At 41.7% G+C, this 24,627-nt stretch overlaps 1 protein-coding gene across 1 annotated transcript in view; it reads right to left on the minus strand.

Moving 5' to 3' along the window:
• The window catches only part of col2a1b (collagen, type II, alpha 1b), a 38,896-nt gene extending 14,767 nt beyond the window's left edge, over positions 1-24,129 (minus strand). The window contains exons 1-28 of the mRNA XM_053411378.1: positions 23,794-24,129; positions 20,246-20,455; positions 18,862-18,878; positions 18,438-18,470; positions 17,557-17,589; positions 17,242-17,295; positions 15,789-15,890; positions 14,657-14,734; positions 12,721-12,765; positions 11,291-11,344; positions 9,732-9,785; positions 9,115-9,168; positions 8,678-8,731; positions 8,522-8,575; positions 8,349-8,393; positions 8,197-8,250; positions 7,909-7,953; positions 7,656-7,709; positions 4,796-4,894; positions 4,534-4,578; positions 4,192-4,290; positions 3,995-4,048; positions 3,624-3,731; positions 3,307-3,360; positions 2,573-2,671; positions 1,237-1,290; positions 320-418; positions 71-124 (exon numbers count right to left, since the gene is read on the minus strand). Coding sequence (XP_053267353.1) covers positions 71-124; positions 320-418; positions 1,237-1,290; positions 2,573-2,671; positions 3,307-3,360; positions 3,624-3,731; positions 3,995-4,048; positions 4,192-4,290; positions 4,534-4,578; positions 4,796-4,894; positions 7,656-7,709; positions 7,909-7,953; positions 8,197-8,250; positions 8,349-8,393; positions 8,522-8,575; positions 8,678-8,731; positions 9,115-9,168; positions 9,732-9,785; positions 11,291-11,344; positions 12,721-12,765; positions 14,657-14,734; positions 15,789-15,890; positions 17,242-17,295; positions 17,557-17,589; positions 18,438-18,470; positions 18,862-18,878; positions 20,246-20,455; positions 23,794-23,884 — 1,896 coding nt within the window. The 5' untranslated portion in view covers positions 23,885-24,129. The remainder of the gene's footprint in view (positions 1-70; positions 125-319; positions 419-1,236; positions 1,291-2,572; positions 2,672-3,306; positions 3,361-3,623; positions 3,732-3,994; positions 4,049-4,191; positions 4,291-4,533; positions 4,579-4,795; positions 4,895-7,655; positions 7,710-7,908; positions 7,954-8,196; positions 8,251-8,348; positions 8,394-8,521; positions 8,576-8,677; positions 8,732-9,114; positions 9,169-9,731; positions 9,786-11,290; positions 11,345-12,720; positions 12,766-14,656; positions 14,735-15,788; positions 15,891-17,241; positions 17,296-17,556; positions 17,590-18,437; positions 18,471-18,861; positions 18,879-20,245; positions 20,456-23,793) is intronic.
• Positions 24,130-24,627: the final 498 nt, after the last annotated feature.

A 24,627-nucleotide genomic window follows, 5' to 3' on the forward strand; every position in this document is an offset into this window, starting at 1 on the left:
GGTTGACATGAAATTATCTAAAAGATTCTTTGTATTTTGAAGTTAAAGCAGGAAAGTTGAAGTAACTTACTCTCAGACCTCCAGCTCCAGCCAGTCCCTTCTCTCCAGACTTGCCAGCCTCACCCTGATCCCAACAGAAACAGGAAACAGAGGTTAGTTAACAAGTCACTGCTGATTCACTTGATCCACAATGAGCATAACGTTGTTCAGCAGTACTCCAGGTCCTATCTAGAAGCTCTACTGGTCCACATGCAATACATTAAAACAACAGATCCTGTTTCTTTCACATACATCTTTAGTTTTGCAAACAAACACTTACAGACGCTCCCTTGGGTCCGGGGAATCCCATGACACCAGGCTGTCCGCGGGCTCCCTGTGGGCCAGGGGGTCCAGGACGTCCATCCTCACCAGAACCTCCCTAGTTTAGAAAAGTTCCATTTAGTTCCACAACATGTTTGCAAATAAAAACTTAAGCCCCATGTAAAAATGTAATTTCGCTGCTCCAAAATAAATTAAACCCCAGAGAGGTCAACTTGGAGACGCCAGGAAGCGAATAATTAACAGATCAAATAAAGGTAGTAATCAGTGTGTCCACATACTGTCCCTGAAGCAGTGAGTCCAGTAATTTAACAACTGCTTAATCTACCGGTGAACAGTAATGTTTAAAAAAAAAAAACACAGTCCCTGGACAGAAAACGTGACTTATGTTTAAATTAAAGGACATTATATTCATACAGCCTATATAAAATATGAAATATTAGAGCAGCACATACACAAACATGCACTGTCTGATACAGTGGTAACGAAATATTCACATTTCTATAAAATGGAGCCAATTCGTTAAACATAAACCAGTTGATGGAGGTTTCAGTGAAGATTTTTTGTGTAAACATCACGAAAATGTATTTAAAGTGCATGTTGATTTAAAATAAGCTGCAGTGTGTCAGACTTCCGTCTCTAAGAACCAGGACACTTGAGCTTATTAGAAACACAAACACCAGCGGGGACCAGGCAGGAGGATAAATAGATCAAATCTCCCACAATTAAATTTGATGAAACCACTTCTGAGTCATTCCGTGATGAGACAATTTTATTCAATCTCTCCCTGGATGTTCCACATGTGCTGCTAGAAATAAAAACCTCTTCATGCTCACATGCTGTATGATTGTTTTCCTGGATTCACAAACACAAAACAACTACATCATTGTGGCCACGTCTATAAAATAGTTCACTTACGGAAGGTCCGACTTTGCCTTGAGGACCAGCGTCACCAGGTCGCCCAGTCAGGCCCTGTCAGAGAAACACAATTGAGAGCCAGGTGAGTCATCATCAGGCATCTCTACACAGACACGTGCAGAAGACAAAAAGATGGGAATATGGCATTGTGGGAAATTAAATTTGCACGTGTGATTGGTGAGAAGCAACAGCTCAACATCTACTGATGTGTGAAAGAGAGAGACCACTGATGCGAATGTGCTCCGCTCACAACAGGTAACTATTTCATTCTTGCTCTTTGGCGATGAGCACGAACCATGTGCGTCAGTGTCGGGAAATAGAATCACAAAGTCTGTGCAGTGAAATGTCAGAGATCTGTCAGATACATAAACTGAAGGATGAAGGGGATCTCCCCTGATTTTACACATATTATATTATACATCTGTTTATTCCTTATGAAACAGACACGTCAGCTTAGTTTAGAGTAATTTTATAAGTGAACAAAAGAGAACCTCCACCTATTTTACACATCAAACCATATGTTAAAAGGACTTGGGGGAGTTCTGTAAAGACTTTGAAATCTGATAAACTGCCTCGAGTGGTGTCCTTTACAACCAGCGTCGACTGGGTCTGACTACAGATTTGGAAATGAAAGAAAACCTGGTTGTGTGGATCAAGAAGGAAGTGACCTTACCAGACCTCTGGTGCTCACTGCTTATCTCTCCTGGAGAGCAGCCGCTCAAGGCTACGTTCACCGCTAACACACCTGAATCCCTGACCAAACTGTTGATGCTCGAGCGGCATTGTGGGTAATGTAGGCACCAGGTTTTGACCAGGATGAAGAACGTGTGGAATATGAATAGACAATAGAATCTCTGGTTCTGTTGCATGAATTATAATAAATACTGGTGTTTCAGGGCAAATGGTAGCTTGAAGAATTAGATTTCGATTTTTAACAAACAGGTAGAGTTTTATAGGATTTAAAATGCTATTTCGCAGCTTATCTCTGCTAACCTGCAACATGTATAGCAGTGGAATATTTATATATTTATTATATTTCTCTATCTAATTATTTATATCATATTTTTCTTAGAGCATTAAATACTGGAGTGTTTGGAGAAAATGATTTTCACAGGACAGTCGCAGTGGACTGACCCAGATCTACGGCTGGATAATAATTTGTTGAATATTACCATTTAACATATTATTACAGCTTGCAATCTTTTTAAAAATGACATTGTACATATTGTATCAATATTCACACTTATTAAAAGTATTATTTGTGTTTGGTTTAAATCATTTTCCTGCAGATCCCTGACATCCAGACCTGTGTGTGTGGGTAAAGGATGAAACTTACTCTGGCACCGGGCAGACCAGACTCTCCAGGACGGCCGGGGTCACCATTGGCTCCCTTGGGACCACTGGCACCAGCAGGTCCGCGCTCACCAGGGGCTCCCTGTGTGAGGAGAAAGAGATTAAAACAGGAATTGGTCACTCAGTCAATCAGTAAGGAGTTGACACTTCAATTCTCAAAGCCCAGAGGAAATGAGTTTTCCTCCATTGACCTAGTGGAGGTGGGAAGATTACATTTTGACAGACTCATTTTGGTGTAAATGAAATTGTGCAGCTGGATAGATAATGTTAAATGAACTGCTGGATATGGGGATAGGGGGACATGTAGGTCACTGGTGCATGATGGGTTTATAGGCTATGCTGCCATCCTGAGGCCACACAGTGGAGTTGCATGTCCGCCTCAACCACAAACACAAAATGTCTTATCTTATGGCTGGATTGGAATGTTGAATTTGAATGTTGAATTCAACATAAAAATATGATTTGAATACATGATTAATAAATGAAATGTTCTCAATGCAACAAAAGCTAATAACAAAATTCTATATGGTATATGTGAGTTTCACAGATTGACACGTGTGACTACTGACACATCAGCTGTATCCCTTTTTTAGACCCAGATCTTTATCTTCAAAATATATCTGTGTTTATTTTATCTTTTAGATCAGATTTCTGTTCTGAAAAATACAACAGTAAAACAAAACAACTGTCTCAGGAACCAGTAAAACTGTGACTCACCTTGGGACCAGCCAGACCATCTTGACCGGGGAAACCACGGTTACCAGGGGATCCCTACGCAGAAAACATGAAACCAGAGTTAGGCTTATGATTACAACAAGTTTTATTTTAATTAAATTAATTTGGATTGAAATGATCCGTATAGAAAATACCTAGAAATTGCATAACTTGAAAAACTGTAAATGTATACATTTTGTGGGTAAAAAATTTTCAGAATGATGTGTGTATATTAATAGATACAGTTGGCCTGTAACATGAAGTGAGAATGGACAAGAAGAAACTGGAGAATTATCTGGTTTAAATCTGAAGTTACTCACTCTCTCTCCAGGAGGTCCAAGTGGACCAGCAGCACCGGGCTCTCCTCTGGGTCCCCGCTTACCCTCTTCTCCCAGTGGGCCATGTGCTCCCTGAGGACCTGAGGGTCCCTGGAAAACACACCCGTAACACACTGAGTTAAAACAGGGACATAATGTGTCATTGAAAGTAGCTGAAAAATCATCAGGGGTCATAGTTCTTCTCAGATAGAGTCAGAACTTCCGAGCTCAAATTGACTTGATTTTGTTGGTGATTGATATCTGTGCTTATTATTTGGATAAATACAGTGTTCACTTATCAGTGGATATGAATTTTGTGGAATGGATGAACAATCAGGGAATTCAGGGAGAATTAAATGAAAAACAAAACTCACGAGTTCTCCTTTGGGTCCAGCCTCTCCCTTGAAACCTGGAATACCTGGGTCCCCCTAAACAACACCAGACAGAAAAGAGAAAGGGAGAATGAGAGATAGAGCTGTACAGCACATTGGTTTTATTTTTTAATTGTCATTTAAATGTTCCGTATTTCTTCTTTTTTTTTAGCTCACTTAATGATTCAGTGAGTACTTACAGATGTTCCTTTGGGCCCGAGTGGTCCAGTTGCTCCCTGAGGCCCGGGAGGTCCACGAGGTCCTGGGAAACCAGGAGCACCAGCAATACCAGGAGCTCCCTACAGAGAGAGAGAGGGGGAGAGATAGAAAGGAAGTCTGTCAGATGATTGGACACGTAACCATCCATCTAACTGGATGTACATTTAGACATCAATAACTGATGGATGATATAGATATAAATTCTGCACTAAACAAGCAACTGTGTCAATGGCTACAATTGTGATCTTGTCTCATGTATTTAAGATGCAATAGAAAGCTCAGTGTAAATTACTTGTGTTGCTAATTGGGTAAACATCACTTACAGCTGATCCTTTAGATCCACCGATACCATCAGTACCAGGGTTTCCCTGTAAAGAGACAAAGACAAAGTCAATTAACACACTGCAATAACAGATCCAGACTCAGTGAGTGTTCTTGGACTGATGGTCTTATCACAGTATTGAAAATATAGATATATTAAGTAGGTCTGTTATAAAAAATTTTATTAAATGCAGAGTGTTGAGTCAAATGATCAGAACCTCCTCAAAACAATGTCAAAAAATAAATGTTTAGAGCATCACTTACAGAAGCACCAGAAGGTCCAGAAGATCCAGGTGTACCTGACTCTCCACGAGGTCCTTGAGCACCCTCAGGTCCACGAGCACCAGTGGGACCAGCTTCTCCCTGGTCAGCAGCACAGAGGACAATGAAGAAGATGATAAATGTATTAATATACTGCCGAAGATCGTTAGAAGTGTAAAAACATATACTGTCAATCAGCTAAATAAGCAGAGAAATCCAACAGGAAACAAGCTGTAGAAACAACTGGAGCACTGTGAGAGGCCACAAACGTCTCATACACACTTTAAATCTACACAAGAGCAAGGCCAGAAGATGGATTCAACCAGAAGATGAACTGGATTTACATGCTGTCAGTTTTTGTGGATTAGCATGAGGCTTGTTTGAGTCATAATCACAACAGACCAATAATGTAACAAAGAAATTTGTGTGTAGAAAATGATCACCTGTGACAGAGGAGCAGTTAGGGTGATATGAATGAAATCAATATAAAGCTCAATCTTTTGGTTGTGTAGCAAACTAAAGGTTAATTTGCCAAATCACCTTGATCGTACTTTCTCTTCTAATATAAATAATATGTATATATATATTTGTAAATACTTACACTTTTGCGACACTAGTCTACGTTTGTTTTTGTGTGTAATGGGCTCATTGTTGCCCCTTGTGGTCGTTGTGGAACTACATGTACAGGTATATATATATTTTCTTTCGTATTGTCCTCTGTTGTGGGTGATAGCTTCTTCAGCTAGCTATAATTTAATAACTTTATGAGGTTGTTGTTTACCTACAATGATAGTATTTGGTGTACACTCTCCTATACTGTCTGTTCACATAGTGATGAAATATTCTTTATATTATTAGATTATTATTAGAAGTGCTGTTGGCCATGTATGTTTTGTTTTGTTGCTTTGTTTTAAAGGATTGTAACATGACGTGTGTTGTATACAACTAATTTATTCTCATAATTACTTTCCTGTAATAGTGACTCAATATTAAACTCTAAAATGAGAAGTCCAAAAATCACAGTGCTTCATAAACAGTGAATCAGCGAAAACTTCAGTTAATCTGTTTATTTTTTATAGCTAAATTACAGTAAATCTAAAATATGCTAATCTGTGTTTTATGACTGAAGCTTCTGTCTGTTGCCATCTGCTGCTTTTAAGATAAACTGAGTTTTAAGTGAACAATTATCAGTTTTTTCTCCACCTGCTGATGAATATCAGGATGAAAACTGGGTTTAGCTCCATCTCAGTTTATTGAGTTAATCTGATGAGGTCAGTGCTCAGAAACCAAATATTAACTCTCTCTATACTGAACATTATTCACTTTTTTGATTGGTTGAAAAAAGCAGTTTCTTATTTCCTTACTGTCTGGATTTGTTAGTGAAACAGAAAGCTACACTTAAAGTGGACGATTTACCAAATGGCAGCGTTTGAATGAAGAAAATTATCAGTTTGCAGTCTGTTCTTTGTCTCTTTGAGGTTTGTTATTTAAAACCAAGTGCATAATGTTTTTGACATATTGTGATTCAGTATAAAAAGTGAGTTAGGCCTCAGAGAAACTCAAGTCCATACTTTGCTTCCCTGCCAGAGATGTGACCACACTGATGGTATGCAGCCTTGTGCTGGTGAATGGAATTCCTCTGCTATTGCTGCAGCCTTGTATAAACCCGGCCTTCTCCTCAGTATGACATAATAGAGTTTGTAATTGTTTACAAAGACGGTGATGCAGTAGACTGATGAGTTCTTCTTACTGAGCCCACACATAATGAGACAAGGCCAATATTCTGCTGGCTCTGACACGGAGGTGAAACTGGGACAAAAGGAGGAAAATCTGTTTTCTTGCTTATGGAAAAAATTCTCAGTATTTTTAGAGGCAGTTGCTTTGAGGTTGCAAAATAAAACTTTAAAGTTAAATCACTAGTGTGATTTGGGTTTATATTGTCCCAATTAGACTTTCTTATATAAGCAGTTTATGCAAAGGTTATTAGCGTGAGTGTCGGGCCTCTTTAAAAGTGCAGAGCATTTCTCATAAGGTCCATAAAATGAACTAAACTGAAGGTAGAGCACAATAACATAATATGAGATTCTTAATGTTTCTCACCGTGGGTCCCACAAACACACACATTATCTAGAGGCAGACATACTCTCCTGCAGGCACATATTAAATTGCACTATGTGTGTTCATGGATGTAACCTGAACCAAGACAAAACCACAAGTTCACACAAATTCACACTGTGAGCCTAGTTTGCCGTGATAATTTCACGGGAAACTCCTGGACTTTAAAAGAAATCCTCCGCCTGCAATTCCTGAAAGATTTCCCAAACTACGGAGGGGCTCCGAGAAGAAAGCGAACCCTCAGCATGGGCCCTCGATCACAGATCTGAGTCTGTCTGCCATGCAGGAGGCATAAATCAAATGCAAAGCAGAGAAGGAAAAGAAGAAAGAGACAGCATGAGGGAGCGAGTGAGGGGGAATAACACTCTAAACCCCCTCCTTCCTAATTTTCCACACAGATGGAGGCTTAAAGCACTTTTCAATGCAGCACAGCCTTCTCTGATTTCACCAAAGCATTTCAAATCCTCCCTGAGCTTCATGCTGCCATTTTTTTAGATATAAACTTTTTGATTTGATTTATAAAGTCTTATTGGAACCTCACAGAGATCACAAAGCTCTGTTTTATACAAACAGCTTTTATTTTTATTGAGGAAAAATCCGAAAAATTGAGTAGCTGCAAGTTCACTAATTTAGGTTTGATCTCTAACAGAAAGAAAAAGGGGACGCACACAGAGACAACACTGACGTATTCTCTCAAACACAACAGCGGTGAAGAGAGAGAGGAAACGGTGACAACAGACAAACCTACCTTTGTACCAGGAGAGCCAGGGAAGCCAGGAGCTCCAGAAGGACCGACTGGGCCCTGCAGAAAGGAAAAGACAGGCTGTCAGCTCAGCTATTAATCAATGAGACTTCCAGCTGCAGGGAGATAGGCTCACACTGCACAGGAGTGGACGTGGAAAAGTGAGAGGAAGAGAACAACCGGGTTTCATGGTGTTTTTATACTTTATACACTAATAAATCTCAAACTAAAGGTTGAGAATGAATTAGATGAGACTCACTGGAGGACCAGCAGGGCCGGCCAAGCCATCATTTCCACGAGCTCCCTGGACAAAGAAAGTAGAGTATCGTCAGCATATAACAGAAAAAACGTTACACAAACAAATGAGACATAAATAGTTTCACACGCGCTTTTAAAATTATCAAAGCTGTAAATTGAAGTTAACTCCTGTTTGGCTCTAATAGTATACTTACCGTCTATGTAGTAGAAACTAAACTAAAACAGGTAAGTGTTATCTTTTATGAACCAGTTATTAATGTATTGTCCAATAAGAGTTTTTAAGACTCACGGCGACTCCACTGGATCCAGGACGACCTCTCTCGCCGGGCAGGCCACGAGGTCCCTACGCAGACAAGAGAGAGGAAAAATAAAGCTTAACAATCACATTGATCATCTTTTCCGCTGTGAGGTTTGGTTGTTGTGACGTCCAGATATACACACCATAGGTCCAGGGGCGCCATTCTCTCCGGGAGCTCCAGACTCACCCTACAGAGAGGACAGATTGAGCTGTTAGTGTGGCAAGTCAAACTTGATCCCTTGGCAAAACCTTCTGGGGGATATATTAAACCACTTGTGACCTAAGATGTTGTTCGTGTACAGAAATAAAATCCTACCTTAGAACCGACAGATCCGGTCTCTCCCTTTGCACCATCAAGACCTGAATAACCCTGAACGATAACAAGGAGAAACAGCGCAGAGTCAGGAAACCGACATTAAGAGCAAAAAAACGACAAGCAGCCATTCTCCATCTGCAGACAACAAACACTCACCCTGTGGCCCTTGATGCCGGGCAGGCCGGGAGTTCCTGGGAATCCACGAGTTCCCTGCAGAGATATGATGCATATATATAGATTTTTATTTTTTTATTTTCCGATTCTGGGTATGAGATGATGAATGATTTTATCTCAACAAAATCTAAACATCATTAAAGTCACTTTCATATTCTGAGCACCTAAAATATAGATGCAGCAGTCAGTCATGTAGATATACATTTGATTGCATAATCAATATTAATCCATACATTATCTATGATGTTTTTTTCTCTGTGTCTGGATGCTGCCATTTAAACAATATAAAGTAAATTACAAAAACACAACTTGAGTATAAAAGTCGATACCAGGCTGGTGGAAGTTTATCAAGTGATATCTCCCACCAGTAAAATGCCCAGAATGAAAAAACACTGAGTGGACAGCCGGAGGAATCTCACCTGAGGTCCAGAAGGTCCACGCTCGCCTGATTTGCCAGGTTTTCCAGCTTCACCCTGAAACAAAAAAACATGATGAAATTAAGAAAATATGTCAAACTTCATGTTTATAGCACTTTTAAATATGTATTACAGCGTACAGTTGGTTAGTTGTAGATGTGAGAGTGAGCGCTCCTAGTGGAATAGACGGGGTATGTCATGTCTGCTGCCATCATGTGGCTAAAAGAAGGAATTACATTCTAAAGTCTGAAATATAGGCAGGTGGATAAAATCTGTGATAAAGTTTTTGACGGATAAAAACATATGGATATCAAATATCAGAATATATCCCGTTTTATTTCATTATTTTACATTATTCAAAGTGCAGGCTGGCCGATAATCACTTCTCAGAGTATTAAGACAAATTAAAAAAAAGTTTAACATCCACACAATCACACGTGAGGACATGATTTTAATTTATTTCAGACCAAATTGAAAGCACATCCAGTAGAGAGGTTGACACTATCTTTCACAATACACAATAGTAAACACGGAGGACACCAGTTTAACAAGCATCCTCCTCAGAGTAACTGTTGTTATAAATGTATATTTATTGTTTTATGAAGGTGTGAGAAACTTACATCATCTCCGGGTTTTCCAGAAGGTCCAGTGGGGCCACGGGGGCCCATGGGGCCCTATATTAGTGAAGAGAAAAAAACAACCCAAGGTGAGACACAGTTACTGGGTTAAACCAACAGGGGGCAACATTTTGGAATTTGGGTCATACGCTAACTCAAAGCTTGTGGTGAAGACTCCTATTCTCAATTTACAATTTGATCAATCATAAAAGACCCACTTCAACATGGAGCCTGCTGAGATAAGCTGCCATTAACAATGTGTTTACAGAGCAGCGGATCAAAAACAGTTGTTAATCAGATCCTATTATCTCGCTGATCTTTGCAGTCTAATCAATGTAAGTAACTATTTGTATACAAGTACAATACACAAACAAGAATTTACATTTCTAAACAATAATAATTATGATTCTGCCAAAGAGACGGAACAAATACCTGATTATCCTTTTTATAAAGTTCAGCTGTTTTCAATCTTTCTCTCTTTCTGCCAGTTTCTCCATTAGGCTATGAACTTAATGTGTTATGACATTATCATTGGTCCTAATACAGTTTTTCCTTTTAAATTACCTCTCTCTCTCTCTCTCTCTCTCTCTCTCTCTCTCTCTCTCTCTCTCTCTCTCTCTCTCTCTCTCTCTCTCTCTCTCTCTCTCTCTCTTAATCTCTCTGTATTACTGTGTCTTGACTAATGAAGCGAATCTACAGACAAAATAAAACTTTCATCCTTGTTGGAAACACTGACCTGTAATAATATAAGTTGTTTTTATTTTAGGAGTATAAATAAAAAGTTTTTTTTCTCTGCGCTCTACAAACACTGCACTGACACCGTGACCCTTCCCCGACTGTCAAGTTCTTTTCTAGTGAGAAGCTTGATTTTAATCACGCTTAATGATGGACCGGCACATGTTCGAACAGAGAGGGCACCTCAGCTTATCTGAACTCCACAGGGGCAGATTAACACAGCAGTGGGGAGACCCTGTGTTTTCTACCTGCTGAGGGAACGGGAAGCAAAGGAGGGGACAGTCTGGAGTTTGGAAAACAACTGGAGGGGTTTAAGAAAGGGTAAAGTGGGTGCAGCGAGGAAAGAGATGAAATCAGAAGAACAAATGCTTGTAAATAAAGTGAGTGGTCTGCATTGAAAGGTTAGAAAGTGTTAATGGAGGTGAAGTGAAGTTACAAAGGAGGAGCTGTGGATGAAGTTTCAGAATGAGGTAGTAAAACTGAGCAGGATGAGGTTGAACTGATTGATATTCAGTTCAGTTAAACTGTTGTTTTAGTTATTTTACGATACTGTATGAACGATATAATATATACTTTATATCGTCTGTTAAAGTCATTTAAAACAAAGAAATGTAATTGTCGACGATGAAATCCTTTATAAAAAGTCAGACATGAGTCCACGAAGGAGTATGAAAAAGGAAAAGAAGAAGAAAAGGCTTATATAACGCTGGAGGATGGGGGGGGGGGGGGCATCTGAGGAGTTTATGAAAAAGGCAAATAGAGCAAGGATTTATAAGACAGCATGTAAAGTGGAGGGGAGGACGAATCGTTCTCTGTGGGACACTCACAGATTGACCGGGCTCTCCAGCCTCTCCTGGGTTACCCTGGAAACCTTGTGGGCCCTGAGATGAAGAAAAAAGAGAGAGATTGATGAGTGAAAAACTTCTTTTACATAAACAGTGGCAAAGAAAAGGCTAAAAAACAGGTATTCAACATCTAATTAAACCTGAACTACTTTAATAATGGAATAACTGTAGTTTAAGATTTCATTTTCTGATTTAAGCTTTGATATTAAACATTTCTTGACATATTCAAAATGATTTGAATTTGAATCTAAATATATTTAACTCTTAGTTTGAGGCGGCGTTGTTTGGATTGATTTGGATTTTTCTAAATCGTTGTCATTTGTATGGCTGTAAAAGTTTCATTATTCGTCTTGAGATATTTTTCGATAAACTCAGTCTAGTTTAGTCTGAGATACTTCAAATTATAGTGAGAAATGCTCATTACAACACCCAAAAATCTGCTCCGCTCCGTTTTGTCTGTCCAAAAAAAACAAACAAAATTGTTTTTAGTTTAGGAGCCAGTTCTCACTCTGGAGAACCTGAAACCAAGAATGTGAAGCTTTTCTTTTCAATACTTTACCTTAAAAAATGACTGAAATAATCAATTGATCATCAAACTAGTTGTTGATTGTTTTTCTTATGACCAATTAATCAACTAATTGCTTTGTGTTGTGATTTGTAGCAGATATCACTTTCAATCTAATTTCAAATCTTAAAACAAGGCTTGTAATACAGAGCACATCTCTATATTCAGGTATATCCTCTTCATATACACCTTTAATGAGTAAATCTATATGAAAAAATCATTACAAAGCTACTTTGTATTTGTTTTTTTGTCTTGATTACAAACTGCAGATTTGTAAACTGAGCCTTTTCTTTACAAATGTCAGGTAATGTGTTTGAATGTGATCTTAGCAGCCACACATGTGTGAAAAGAAACTGAGAGGGCTCAGGGTGATTAAACCATCAACCATCGAGTTGAGACAAGTCGGCTGGCATCGCCTACAACTTAAGAGCTTGTGGGATCTCGGCTGCGGGCAGGAACAGAAAATATGCGAGGAGATCAGGGCTGGAGGGTTAAACCTGGTGGGCTCTGTGAAAGCCTGACAGGTGTTCCACGGTACATCTGGGTTGTGGCATACAGGAAAATACCCCACAGGCTTATACTCTGTGTGCCACCTTCCTCCGAAAAACACTAGAACCTGAGCCGTGTGTTCACATCTATCCCTGACAGAGCCTGACCTTCTCTCTGGAGTCATTACGGTTATCTATCTGAGAATAAATAATAAATCCTCACACGCAGAGGAAGTAGACAATGTGCCATCGAGCACGTAACAATTATAATGTTTAGTTTTCTGCATCCTGTCGCACAGGATGTCGTCTGCAGGTGTGTCTGGCTCGTGTGTTGTCTAGGGAGTAGAGGAGGTACTTACAGGTGATCCACTGGGGCCAGGTGGTCCTCTGGGTCCCATGGGGCCCTGGGGGGAAGAAAAGAGAAACAACATCAGGCTAACAACGTGTTGTCACATCCTGTTATCACTGTTAAAACCACACAAAGGCCTAAAACAGGCTGGTGCACAATTATTTTACACATTTAGCAATTCTGTTTGAGTCTTGTCCACTGGAACTCTGTGATTTCACCTGCTTTGCCCTCAAGCTAAACAAAACTCATCATCTCCTCCTGTCAAATCCATAAATCGTTTTCAAATTCCTCAGCAGCATTCACTCTCCATCCCTCTCTCTGTTCATCCCTTCTTCTTCTTCTGCTCTTATCCCACGTGCTGTGTGTTTCTATAGTTCAAAGGTCCTCAGCAGTAGCTTGGACGCCACATGACTTCTTACACTCTGACAAGGGATGGGAAAACAGCATCAGTACTGAACTGTCTGGGTTCAGTAGGGTTGTGAGACGTCATCACAACAGGACGAGGGGAGATTTCTGAAAGTAAATGTTCCTCTGGCTGAACCCTAATCGCCTCAGCCAGTGCTTCCGGCTGGAGTCACATGCCTGAGTCATTTCTGCTTAAACTTCATGCATCGGTGCTCCACAAGAGAAAAATCACATTCTGCGGAGGTGATGAGCCAAATCTTAATTGCTTTTCTCTCTCACACACTCACACACTCTCACACACTCCCACACACACACACAAGTATATAAATTAGCTGTAAAAGGAATAATGAGGCTTCACAATAAAGTTTGACAAGATTCCAAGTTCTTCGGGAATACACTTGATTGGTTGTGGCAGCTTTCCTCCTGGGTAAAATACATATTTCTCTCAGTGGGCTCTCCTGTGTAAACCTTCATTTCAGCTTCATGGTTATGCTTTAAAAAAAAATATGATTCAGGGATGGCAGCCAAAGAAAATGTCACCGCCCGGCACAGTGGTCCTCAGAAGGGGAATGAAAGTCACCTTTCAGTGGGATTGGAAAGCCTTCACCAAGGTCGGTAGGATCTTATCAATGGAGCTCTATACGTCCAGGATCTGAGAATGTGTGTTTAAGGGACATGCGTGTGTGTGTATATGAGTGGGTTGTGTGCTTGACTTGTGATTTAACATCAGTGCAGTCAGTCCCTCCCCCGACAAGCTCCCGAATTAAAAATGAGCTGGCTTCAAAAGGTCCCAGTGATGTGGAGTGCTCTCAGACTTGTGAAGGGACAGTCAGTCAGGAGGAGTGATGCCAAACACACACACACACACACACACACACACGTCACACAGACACACACACGCTGCTGCCAGCTGTGGCGGATCTGATCGGCGGTGTCTCAAACCTCCGCGGGCCTGAGAGGCTGCCAAGCTTCTCTGTGGCTCTCTAGACCAAAATAGCATCCAGTGTGCTCCTTCCTCCATCACAGGCACGCTGCCATGCTAACTGACGGCAGCGGTGGTGGGTTTTCATTGGCTTCGAGTATAATCACCTTCAATGGCTGTTTCCTCAATTTATAGAAATGACTGCTCTGTACTCCAAGTGAGGCGTAGATTTTCCTTCGGGATGCAGGAATGTGTCGTTTCTTTTCTCCGGTTTTAAATCCTACATGGGTATTTTCTCTCCTGGTGAGGAACGATGCTGATGATGTGTCCACATTAAACACATTTAATAAAAGTGGGATGCTTCTCTCGTGCACTTGAGGAAGTTGTTTCTCCGTGCAGAATCAGCCATTAAAAAAAACTTTGGAGGTAGCTGGGGATTCAGTATTTCACTCCCGACACTTAAAGCAGAGATGCAGATGTCGGGCTGATGGAGAATTCTTCTTCTTAACACTCTGCTCCTGATCAAACTGTTGCGTCCTAGCAGATTCATAAGCAGCCCAGTGTGAGACAAGTGAACATGGGAGCAGCAGCAGGTCTCGGCTCATCATCGCTCGCTCACCATCGGTCCCTGCATCACGCCCATCTGTGCGCCGCCGGACTTCTCGTCGAAGCCACCGGCCATCTGAGCTGCAAAGTTCTGAAAGAGGCAGAGGACAGAGAGCGTAAGAGTTTGTCCAATCAATCAGACGTTATTTATCAAGACCTTTCCATATAAACCAAAGAGCTTTACAGAATAAAAGCATTAGAAACTATAAAATCAGTAAGAATGAACGTCCACCCCTCCACCCACCTCCATCCACACACAAAGCAAGACAATATCAACAGGGAGTGAGGAAACACTATTGTAAATCTTATACATTTGGAATTAGGAAACACACCAGAAAAAAAAGATAAACTGATGAAGATGGAATAATAAAAAACTTAAAGGGGATATGTGTATATATCTAATTTATTATATTCATCATTAAGTCTAAGTGGAATCAAGCTTTTAAAGTTATCAGCCAACAACTTTGCCCTGAAGTCATTTAGATCAGACTGGAAATAATGAAAAGAAAATGTTGACAAATATTCTATATGAAAAATCTGAGGCTTGGCTATTCTAGAGTTTGTGATGTTAACTTTAAATGTGTATCTTGAGTTGTGAAAGGTTTTTGTTGCAGACTTTTGAATGATGCAGTGACATTTTGTCAGGAGAGGATCAGCGTTTTAACAGATGATCCAAGTTCTTCACGCGGAGCCTGACCCAGACGGCAGTCGAGACGGAGAGGCATGAGAAGAGTTTTCATCTCTCTCTCCTTCACAAAGACTCTCCTTGTGTCCTCGCCCCCACCCCCAACCAGAAAAGCTCCTTCCCTTCCCCTCCTCGAGTCTATCATAATACCTCCTGCCCGTCCACCTCCCACTCCCCGCAGCCCACCTCCTCCCGTCTTTTCTCCTGCAAAGAATCGGAGGCATTCGATCTATTCTCTCTCTCTCTCTGCATCCATTCGCTGTTGTCTTTCTGCCTCCTCCCATTTTCACAGTGATTCCCCACATCTTTTGTGCTCTTAAATTCTTCCCTGATTTTCTCTGCTTATGCCGCGCCATTCAAAGTGAGCCCACATTTGGCTCCTGCAACAGTGTTCGACCGTCAGCTCCTACGTCTGCAGTGAATGCAAGTCCACCGCCCCTGCTCGTCACGGGACACTTACTCCTCCAAGGCCAGGGGGTCCGTTCGGTCCTGCAGGTCCAGGGGGGCCGGGGTTTCCGGGGGTGCCAGGCTCACCATCTCTGCCACGGGGACCATGCTGTCCCTGGAACAGTTAAAAAAAGAGAACGGGAGTTAATTTAAAATCAACCACAGGCAACCACTGCAACTGAGGGTCGTTTACTAATGAATCTCCATCATTTGCCTAATAATTTGATCCATCAAATGTGGTAAAAGTTGCCATAACAATTTCGACAAGCTTATGTTGACATATTCTAATGTTTAATTTGTCCAACTAGCTTTCAAAAAATTTAAATCATTTAACTTCTTATGAAAGAAAATGGGGAAAAGAAGCAAATGTCAACATTTGAGATGTTGGATTCTGAGAATTTATGTTCACTTTATAGAAGAAAATATATTTTCTGTCTTAACCTAAAATCAATTTGCTCTGGTCGCTGCTCTCACTTTCGGCAGTGGCCTCTTTGACAACAAAATGCATACATGTGAAAAATCTTCCCCCTTTGTTCTGACCACATTGTTTACGACTGCAAATCCACTTATCCAATAACCTTGGCCATCACCATTTAGCATTAATTCATGTTGCCAATATTTCAACTTAGAAGTCCTTTTGAATAAATCATTGCACAGTTGTTGGCAGACGACACGCGTTTCTCTGCAGATACTGTTGACAGGAGCTTAATGTTGAGTTGAACCTTCTCCAACGTGACTGCACCTGAGCAGCTGGTATTAAACCCAGCTCCATCAGAAGTGAAGTTTGCTTTTATGAACGGACATTTAAAGATAAAATAAACTTCACAAGTAGGATCAACTTTTTTTTTCAAAAACACAATTGCATAATTCTTCCCCTGAGAGGCTGTTGTGAATGCTGATGATTTATCAGCCCGGACTACCTGGCATACCTCTGTGCATGTAGTGACAAACTACCCTGCAAGGGGAACCTGAACAAAGAATGTGCTGAACACCTCGAAGACTATTCAACCTCTGCTAGCCAAAAGTTGTTATCCTCCCTGTGCTCGACTCTCCAAAACACAAGACGACTACAAGGAACAAACTGGATCACTTAATGGGATGATCAAAGCCTGGCGAACGTGACGACGTTGATTTCTGAGTGTGAGGCCTCGGAGAGCATCAGATTTTTACGTTATGAGACTCCGACAGTCCCACATCTGTTAAACAACCCAGACCACACCGCCTAATGGAAACGACACATGACTAGTCAGACCGAGCAGCTCGCTGAAAGGCTGCCATTCTGCAAAGCTGCATAGTATAGCAGGTACACCCCCCCCCCCCCCCCCTCTCTCTCTCTCTGCCGCCCTCCCCAAAGACCCAAAGCTCTCACATTCAATAGGGCGCACTGTGCCTCTTAAAGGAGCGGAGTGTGCGTGTAGAGTTCAAGGGTCCTGGGCGAGAGTAAGACGAAGAGTTTTCACACTGACCTTATCTCCCTTGTCTCCTCTTGATCCGCGGGCTCCTTGTTCTCCTGGTGGGCCCTGGGTAAACGAGAGAAGGTGAAGCAGTCAGTGACTTCAGGCGTTTACCTCAGCACAGGAGAGTTGAGGAAACAGCTGCAGCCTGTGAACTATGCTACTGTTGAGGTCGGATACCTTTCTATTTCCTGTCGCTGCGACTGGTTTATCAATTTAACACTTATACGGAGGCTGTGAATGCAGACTCTTGAAAGTACAAAACAATCTTCTCATACAGCAGCTCAGGAAAGGGACAAATGTACAAATCCAGAAATAGGTGCATACCATAGGGCCAGATGGTCCTCTCGGTCCTACAACCTGCAGGTAGAGAAAAGAAAAAAGAGGAAAATATGAAGATATTAGTATTGAATGCTACCATCAATGTTTAATGTGGCATATGAAGGAATGCTGCAGAGCTAAAACTGAACACAACCACTACAATGTACATTTCCCAGATGCTCTTGCACACGTGAGGTTTAGATTTCCTCCCAGTCGAGGGGGAAACATTATCTCGCTCCCATCAGAGCAGACTTGTTAATTGCCGATCTCATCGGGCAAAGCATGATGAGGAACGTGCAATAAACAATGGCTTCTTTATTTCCTGCCGTGAAGTTGTATTCCCTCAGATGGGTAAAGCATTTCCAGGTGCAGCACTGAGTTTTCTCTCTCTCTCTCTCGGCTCTGACAAACTGTATGGAGGATTGTATGGAAGCCGTTGCTCGGTCGTCCTCCTGCTGCGTGGGCAAACAGAGCTGCCTTCTCTCCTCACTCAAATTTCTTCTTTCTTTCTCAGACTGGCCAAACAATCCTTAAATTCTTCTGTTATTTCATCAGACTACGTGATGGTATCTAGTTCAGTAGTTTGGGAAATCTATTAAACACATCCACAGACTGGGATAATGTGGGAGAATATAGTACATTTATTCAAGAGTTTCACTTAAGTTTTTACAATTAATGCTCCTTCTACTCCGGTTGAGACTGTATTTTATGGGGAAATAAACTTTCTATTGCATACAGTCAGTCCCAGTGGACATTTTACATTTTGTGCATTTAAACTGTAGACGTTTTCCATGTGAGGTTGAAAGTGATCTCTTCGATAAAACCAGTTTATCGAGCATCTTCAAATGAAAAGAGTTGTAGTTTGCAGTGGTGTGATGTCAACTTACATCGGTAATGTCTCCGGGCTCGCCTTTCTGCCCCTGTTATTGAAAAGATAAAGCGTAAAAACAGCAATTAACATTAGAGCTACAGTTTCTAAAAGCTTGTGATGGCAAATTCTGCTATTTTATCAGGAAACTGCAGCAAAATATTGCTGAAAACACATTCATGCTGCACAGAGTGTGGGGCAGGATGTGACTGTTATCCTTCTGGCAAAAGCTTTTTCACATCAAAGTGTCTTTCAAATCCATAAACTACAGGGACACTCAGCACTGAGCCTGGGACAGATACAACTTTAACTGCAGGTGCTGGGGAGCTTCAGGTCGCACACAAAAACACAAAAACACACAAACACACACACATGCACACACACACACACACACACACACACACACACACACACACACACTAATATAAGATATGTGGTCTCACCCTAGCTCCAGGTGTTCCTGTCATGTGGTCAGGATGGGTAGAGGGGAAAAACAGATCATGGTTAGCAACTGGCCGACACAGAAACAATCCATCAAGGGTGCACAGTGTTTTCCACAGGCCCATTAGGATCCATACAGGCTGACAACCTAAATGAAAGGACTCTGAAGACCACCACCAACACTCCTGGAGCCCAAAGAGCCCATCTGGATTGAGAAAGTGTTGAATCACCATCTTTTAAGAGCTCAAAGCAGAGGCAAAGCAGAGAGAACAGTAGGAAGCAGAGGTACTGAAGTAGACTGTGTTATATATACTGTATATATTTTCATCACAGTATTAAATATAGGCCCAAGCTGGGTTGTATTTGTCATATTTCAAAGCATTTTAATAAGCAATAATAAGCACTAAGCAAGTATCAATATAAAAAAAAATCCTTTTTAGTCTGGGCTGATCACTGAAATGAAACAAATTTAGTTTTGGGTGTAACTTCCAATAGGATCCCTTCTACAAAGTCCTGATTCCATAACAATGAACAACTAAAATCAAATCTTCTCCAACTGTTAATGGCCATAAAAGATATAGCTTCATAAAATTGTATACAATTTAATTTTTTTTTTAGATTCTGGATTTAATGACAGTTTAACTGACCTGATAAAAGGTGAGTCAGACACATTTCAGTCATTACCAGCCCTATTTGTAGGTGGTTAATAACTTAAAATGATGATCTCAATGTTATAAACTACTACTAAGCACTGATCTTTGCCATGAATGTAGGATAAGCAGTTTATAAAGCATTTTGATCAATAAGCATGCATTGCAAACAGTGAGACTTCTGATTCCATCCAATGCTCCTCATCCAAATTCATTTCCAGAGCTGACCAATGAGGTGCCTGCTCATCATGAGGCCAGTGGCAGTTTTAAAATGTGGCCAGAGACTCCTTGAAAGAGCCTCAGTAGTCTTTTCTTGCCATCTGATCTGTGGAAGTCCACAGAGAGGATATAGTGTAGAAATGTGAGGCCATGTCTGCTTGACTGAGGTATTTCCTTAATGACTCCCATATGTCTTCATGATACTCTGGGAGGGACAGTGTATTCAAACAAGATGGGGCCAAGGTGAGCCAGCTATATAGAAGACAAGTGAGGATGAGGTAGCATTTCACTGAAGTGAGGTCAGAAGTGTCACTGCTGTCGTTCATTTGTTATCATTTGTTTGCTTTGGGGACAGGACACCGGATCAAATCAAAGGGCGACATGCAGTCCAGGCCTGATGAATCGACCTTTGATTGACACCAAAACTGTCCATGTGTCCTTCTCCTCCCCCAAAGTAAACAACATGACGTGGCACAGTAATTTATTTATGAGAGGTGTGAGATAAATAAATTACAACCGATGGGCGTGGACGGTTCGGCTGCGCAGATGGGGCAACACTCTCCGAATGGGATCTCGGGTTTGGGGCAGTCTTTTAGGTCCTCGCAGACAATTTCGTCGCACAGGACGGTTCCGGTGTCGCACACACAGATGCGACACGGCTCTGGTTTCCATACGTCCTTGTCATTATAGCTCTGTCCGTCTTGTAGACAGCTAATAGGGTCCTCCTCTGTGCGTGAGATTACAGTGAGGCACACAGGCAGGTGGACGATGGGAGGGGAAAAAAAGGATTAGGCATCAGGTGTGAATAGAAATCACAGCAATGTGTAACAAAACAAGTTTTACTTTAAGTTATGAATGGGAAGAAAATCATGCAAAACACATATGCAGTACAATAACAGGAATATATAGTTTCTAAATCTCATATACAGAACTCACAAATACAGTATTGATCTTCATGCAATCATCCTGTGCCACTGAATTAAGTAAGTTTCTCTGCAAGTAACATTCCACCTGTCGTGAAGGTGCATATTATTATTTCAACTTTTTATTCTATTTTATTCTTCCATGTGTTTTCTTGTTTAGTCCATTGCATCTGCTTCTATAAAAAGATAATTATCACATCTTATCTTACTTTATCTTAACTTATCTTAACTTATCTTAACTTAACTTATCTTATCTTTTCCAAATGTATCTTATCTTATCTTATACAAACTTATCATATCCAAAATGTATGTTATCTTATTTCCGAACAAAACATCCTTATTGATCCTTATAAACTAATGTCGGCTACAGACGATTGGTTGAGAGTGTCTTATTTATTAGGATAAAACAAAACAATAGAACTCTTTTTATCTGCCTCTTAACAGTTGACAAAAGTGTTTAAAAAACATATTGTCTGGATCCAAAAATAAGCTTCAAATAACAACAACAACAAAAGTGAAATCATCTCTTATCATTAACAACATCAAGTCCTGTTATTGATCGATGCAACCTCTCCTGGAGCCACAGGGCGGCAGTGTAACATCACATGTTCACAGTGAATCTGACTGAGACCTGTAAGAAACTTCCAATAACTGAACAGGAGCTGGAGACCATGTCCCCGAATTCCTCGACCAGATAAATATAGGGCCAGTTTACATTGTAGGAGACACCCTCATCAACTGCTATGCAGACAGACTCTGCTTTCAGTGAATGAATTTTTTTGAATTCTCGGACCACTGCTTTGCAAATAGAGCTGAGGATCACGTGATGGAGGTGGGGGGGTTTCAATACAGCTACTGTACGCTGCCTAAATTACCCCACTTCAAGAAAACCTAACAATAGACGCAGGTCATTAGCCATACTCCAGTCTGTTTGCCAGTCTGGCACTTTACTTTGCAATCAGGAGCTCAAAGAGATGCTCTGATTGGAGCCAGTGAACCTGCACTGAGGGCTGAGAGTGTGCCACCCGCCAGGAGAGAGGCCTCAAGGTGCGCAAGGCCGAGAGTGTGCGGTGTGGGGAGAGGGAGCGAGTACAGTAGCTATATTTACCTCAACGCTAGGTAACCTAACGGACCTCAGGGGCAATGAATGAGGTCTTTCTGGAAGGGGACAGAGTGGGCAATTCACAAACCATTGCCTTGTATAAACACGGGGGAAGCATTTTAAACCCCATCTGGAAGCCATAGCAGTGTCAGATGCCAGTTCAAACACATCCACCCCCAAAAAAGAGGAGGAAAATGGACAGCTTTCATGCACATACTTGGCGGTTTTGACGTGTAGTTCTGCAGGCCTGGACGCTCTGTCAAAGGCCTGCACCTGTCCTTTCACTGACTCTGATATGAAAGATTCCTCTGATACTGGATATTCAGGGACAAGGGCTCCTCTATCTGCTGCAGAGCTGATAGAAAGCTGGCTTTTCATCACTGGAGATCATTTGTACGTCTCCTTTCCCATGTGTTGGCAGACGTCCTGTTTTCCAGGGGGAGTAAAGTGAACAATGAGCATTTTAAAGTGAACCCAGGTGTACGTCGAGGACAGTAGGATCAAATCTGATTTCACTGTATTTTTCTACTTTTAGACCTCGATCTAACTCTGACCAGTGTCTGATTAGTTTTCTGGCCCAGTCACCTAAATTAACAGGTCAGTCAGCGGCCTCTGACTGAAGAACTGAGCTCTGGGCCATCTGAGTGTCTCTGGGCCATCGAACCTGTGGCGCTGAGGTCACAATCAGACCTCTTCACCACTTGAGCGTCTCCCAGAGAAAAAACAACCTTGCCTCCAGTTAGCGCAGAGGAAAGGATTTGCATTATAACCAGGGGCTTTCGTCTGGGAAAGGGTAACCTGAGACTAAGATTCTTTGGCATGAGCACCCCTCCACCCTTTTTTTTCTTCTCATTCCTCTAAAAAAAACACCCACCTTTCCTTTGCTCTGAAAGGTTAGGAAGCATGCCTTATTTCATACTGAGAAAAGACTTCACTACTCAGAATTACATCAGTAAAGTTTTCTTCTTCCGTCTTATATTTTTCCAGTCACCTCTCCCTTGCACCCTGGCTCTGTCTCTCTCTCTCACTCTGGGCTGACTGTCACTGCTTTCTGGGTAATCTTTAGAGCAGATGGAAACCCTGAAATCATATGGAACATTATTTCTGGCTCCAAATTCTGTTGGCACACCTTCACTCTCACGTGTCTCCAGTGGATACTCAAATCAATAGTGATGATGGATAACCTCAGACCAAACTACAGTCAGAGAGTATGAGACTCTGCAGGTATGAAGATATTTGAAGGGTCAACCGATTCTTGGGGTTATTTTTATGCAAATGTTGGTTATTTGTGCACCTTATCCCCTCAACAAGCCAGGAGATGCCTGGATGCCCTCTGACAGCAAAGGAATGTGAGCACTTTTCACCGAAGGCCCTTGAGCCTGACCACCTTTCACTTTTTATCCGTTCCCTCCCCCCCTTCCCCTCTGTGTTAAGTGAATCTGCAGTTAAAGGCCCCTAAAGGGCCCACAGGTGTCGAGAAAGGGGAGGTTTAGGCTATAAGGCACAGAGCTCCACTAGAGTGGATCGAAATCTGATTCTTGTGATTTCCCCCTATTCAAACTATGACTGAGAATTCAAACTTTGACAAGAATGAATAAACACAGCTGTCATCACAATGAATCTGGATACAAAATAACTTTGCGCCCCAAAGAAAACAAATGAACCGTATTTCGACCCACAGCCTCCCACGATCCATTCCACCTTTTTACGCACGTCCACAGCTCTGACACACTGAGTTTCATCGCATCTTTTGGACACAGTATCATCTGTATTTCCGACGGACACACCGTCCACAACGTATCATCAATCAGACAACTTTACCTGCAACAGGTTTGCTGCACAGAGTTGAACTTTCTGTGCGTAAAAGTTGCAGAGTGGCACCAGAGCAGCTTTAATACCGATCAAAGTTCACGTGCTATGCCTCGAGATCCGAACACATTCGGATCAATGTGAGAACACAAGCTCTCCACATGCATCTTACGATAACTTTAACATTTGTTTTATTATAGCTCTGGGATAAAAACAAAACGTATCACTTACGGTCGTCCTCCTGACATCTCACAACGGCTAATAGACAGACTTGGGTTGCTACAAGCAGCAGTACAGTCCTGGAATCCATAAAGCTGAACATGTCTAAATATTAGACATGCAGGGCCCTTGGGGGAGAAATACGGGTGCGAAGGTAGCGGAGGCTTCTCTCAGTGTTTGGTGCGTGTGTCCCCAGTTGCAAAAGCCAAACCACTCGACATTCACCCTTTCCAAAAAAAACACGAAAGGACCGATGGGGCAATCCAGCGGCAGGACCCGGACCTGCAGCAGAAACTCAGCACCGACCGCCTCCAGGCCAGACGCTGTAGTTTTATATGTGTCCCGTTGCCTTCAATGAATCTTCGTATATTCCCAAATATCAGGCCGGCCCCTTACCCCCTGTCAGGCTGAAACCTGAGCCCCGTCTCCCTCCCATTCTGTCTCCCAGGTTCCATTATCCCAGACCACTCCCTTCTCCACGTGCTGCTCCTGAGCCCAAAAAACTTCAGACCCTCTTCTTCCTCCACCCTCTCTCGGTGGTGCCCCCCCCTCGCCTGCCTTGTTCGAAAGCGCAGGGATGGCAGGGTCGCTCGGTCTTCTTCTGGATGCTGCCAGGTGAAGTCTCACAGAAAAGTTGTCCTGAGGAGAGTTTCACTTCAGCTCCATGTTTCATGTGTCTCTGATGAATTACAATGTGACACCTGCAGGGAAACTTAAGAGAAATGATGTCCCAGGATAATATGATTTATTAATATATTAACTAATAACCAGTAAAGGTGTGTACTACAGAGTCACTCTCATATATTGGGTATATTGTTAAGATAGAGGTCCTGTAGTGAAACTCAG

Source organism: Pleuronectes platessa, chromosome 2, assembly GCF_947347685.1.
Source record: "Pleuronectes platessa chromosome 2, fPlePla1.1, whole genome shotgun sequence".
Classification (NCBI taxonomy): Eukaryota; Metazoa; Chordata; class Actinopteri; order Pleuronectiformes; family Pleuronectidae; genus Pleuronectes; species Pleuronectes platessa.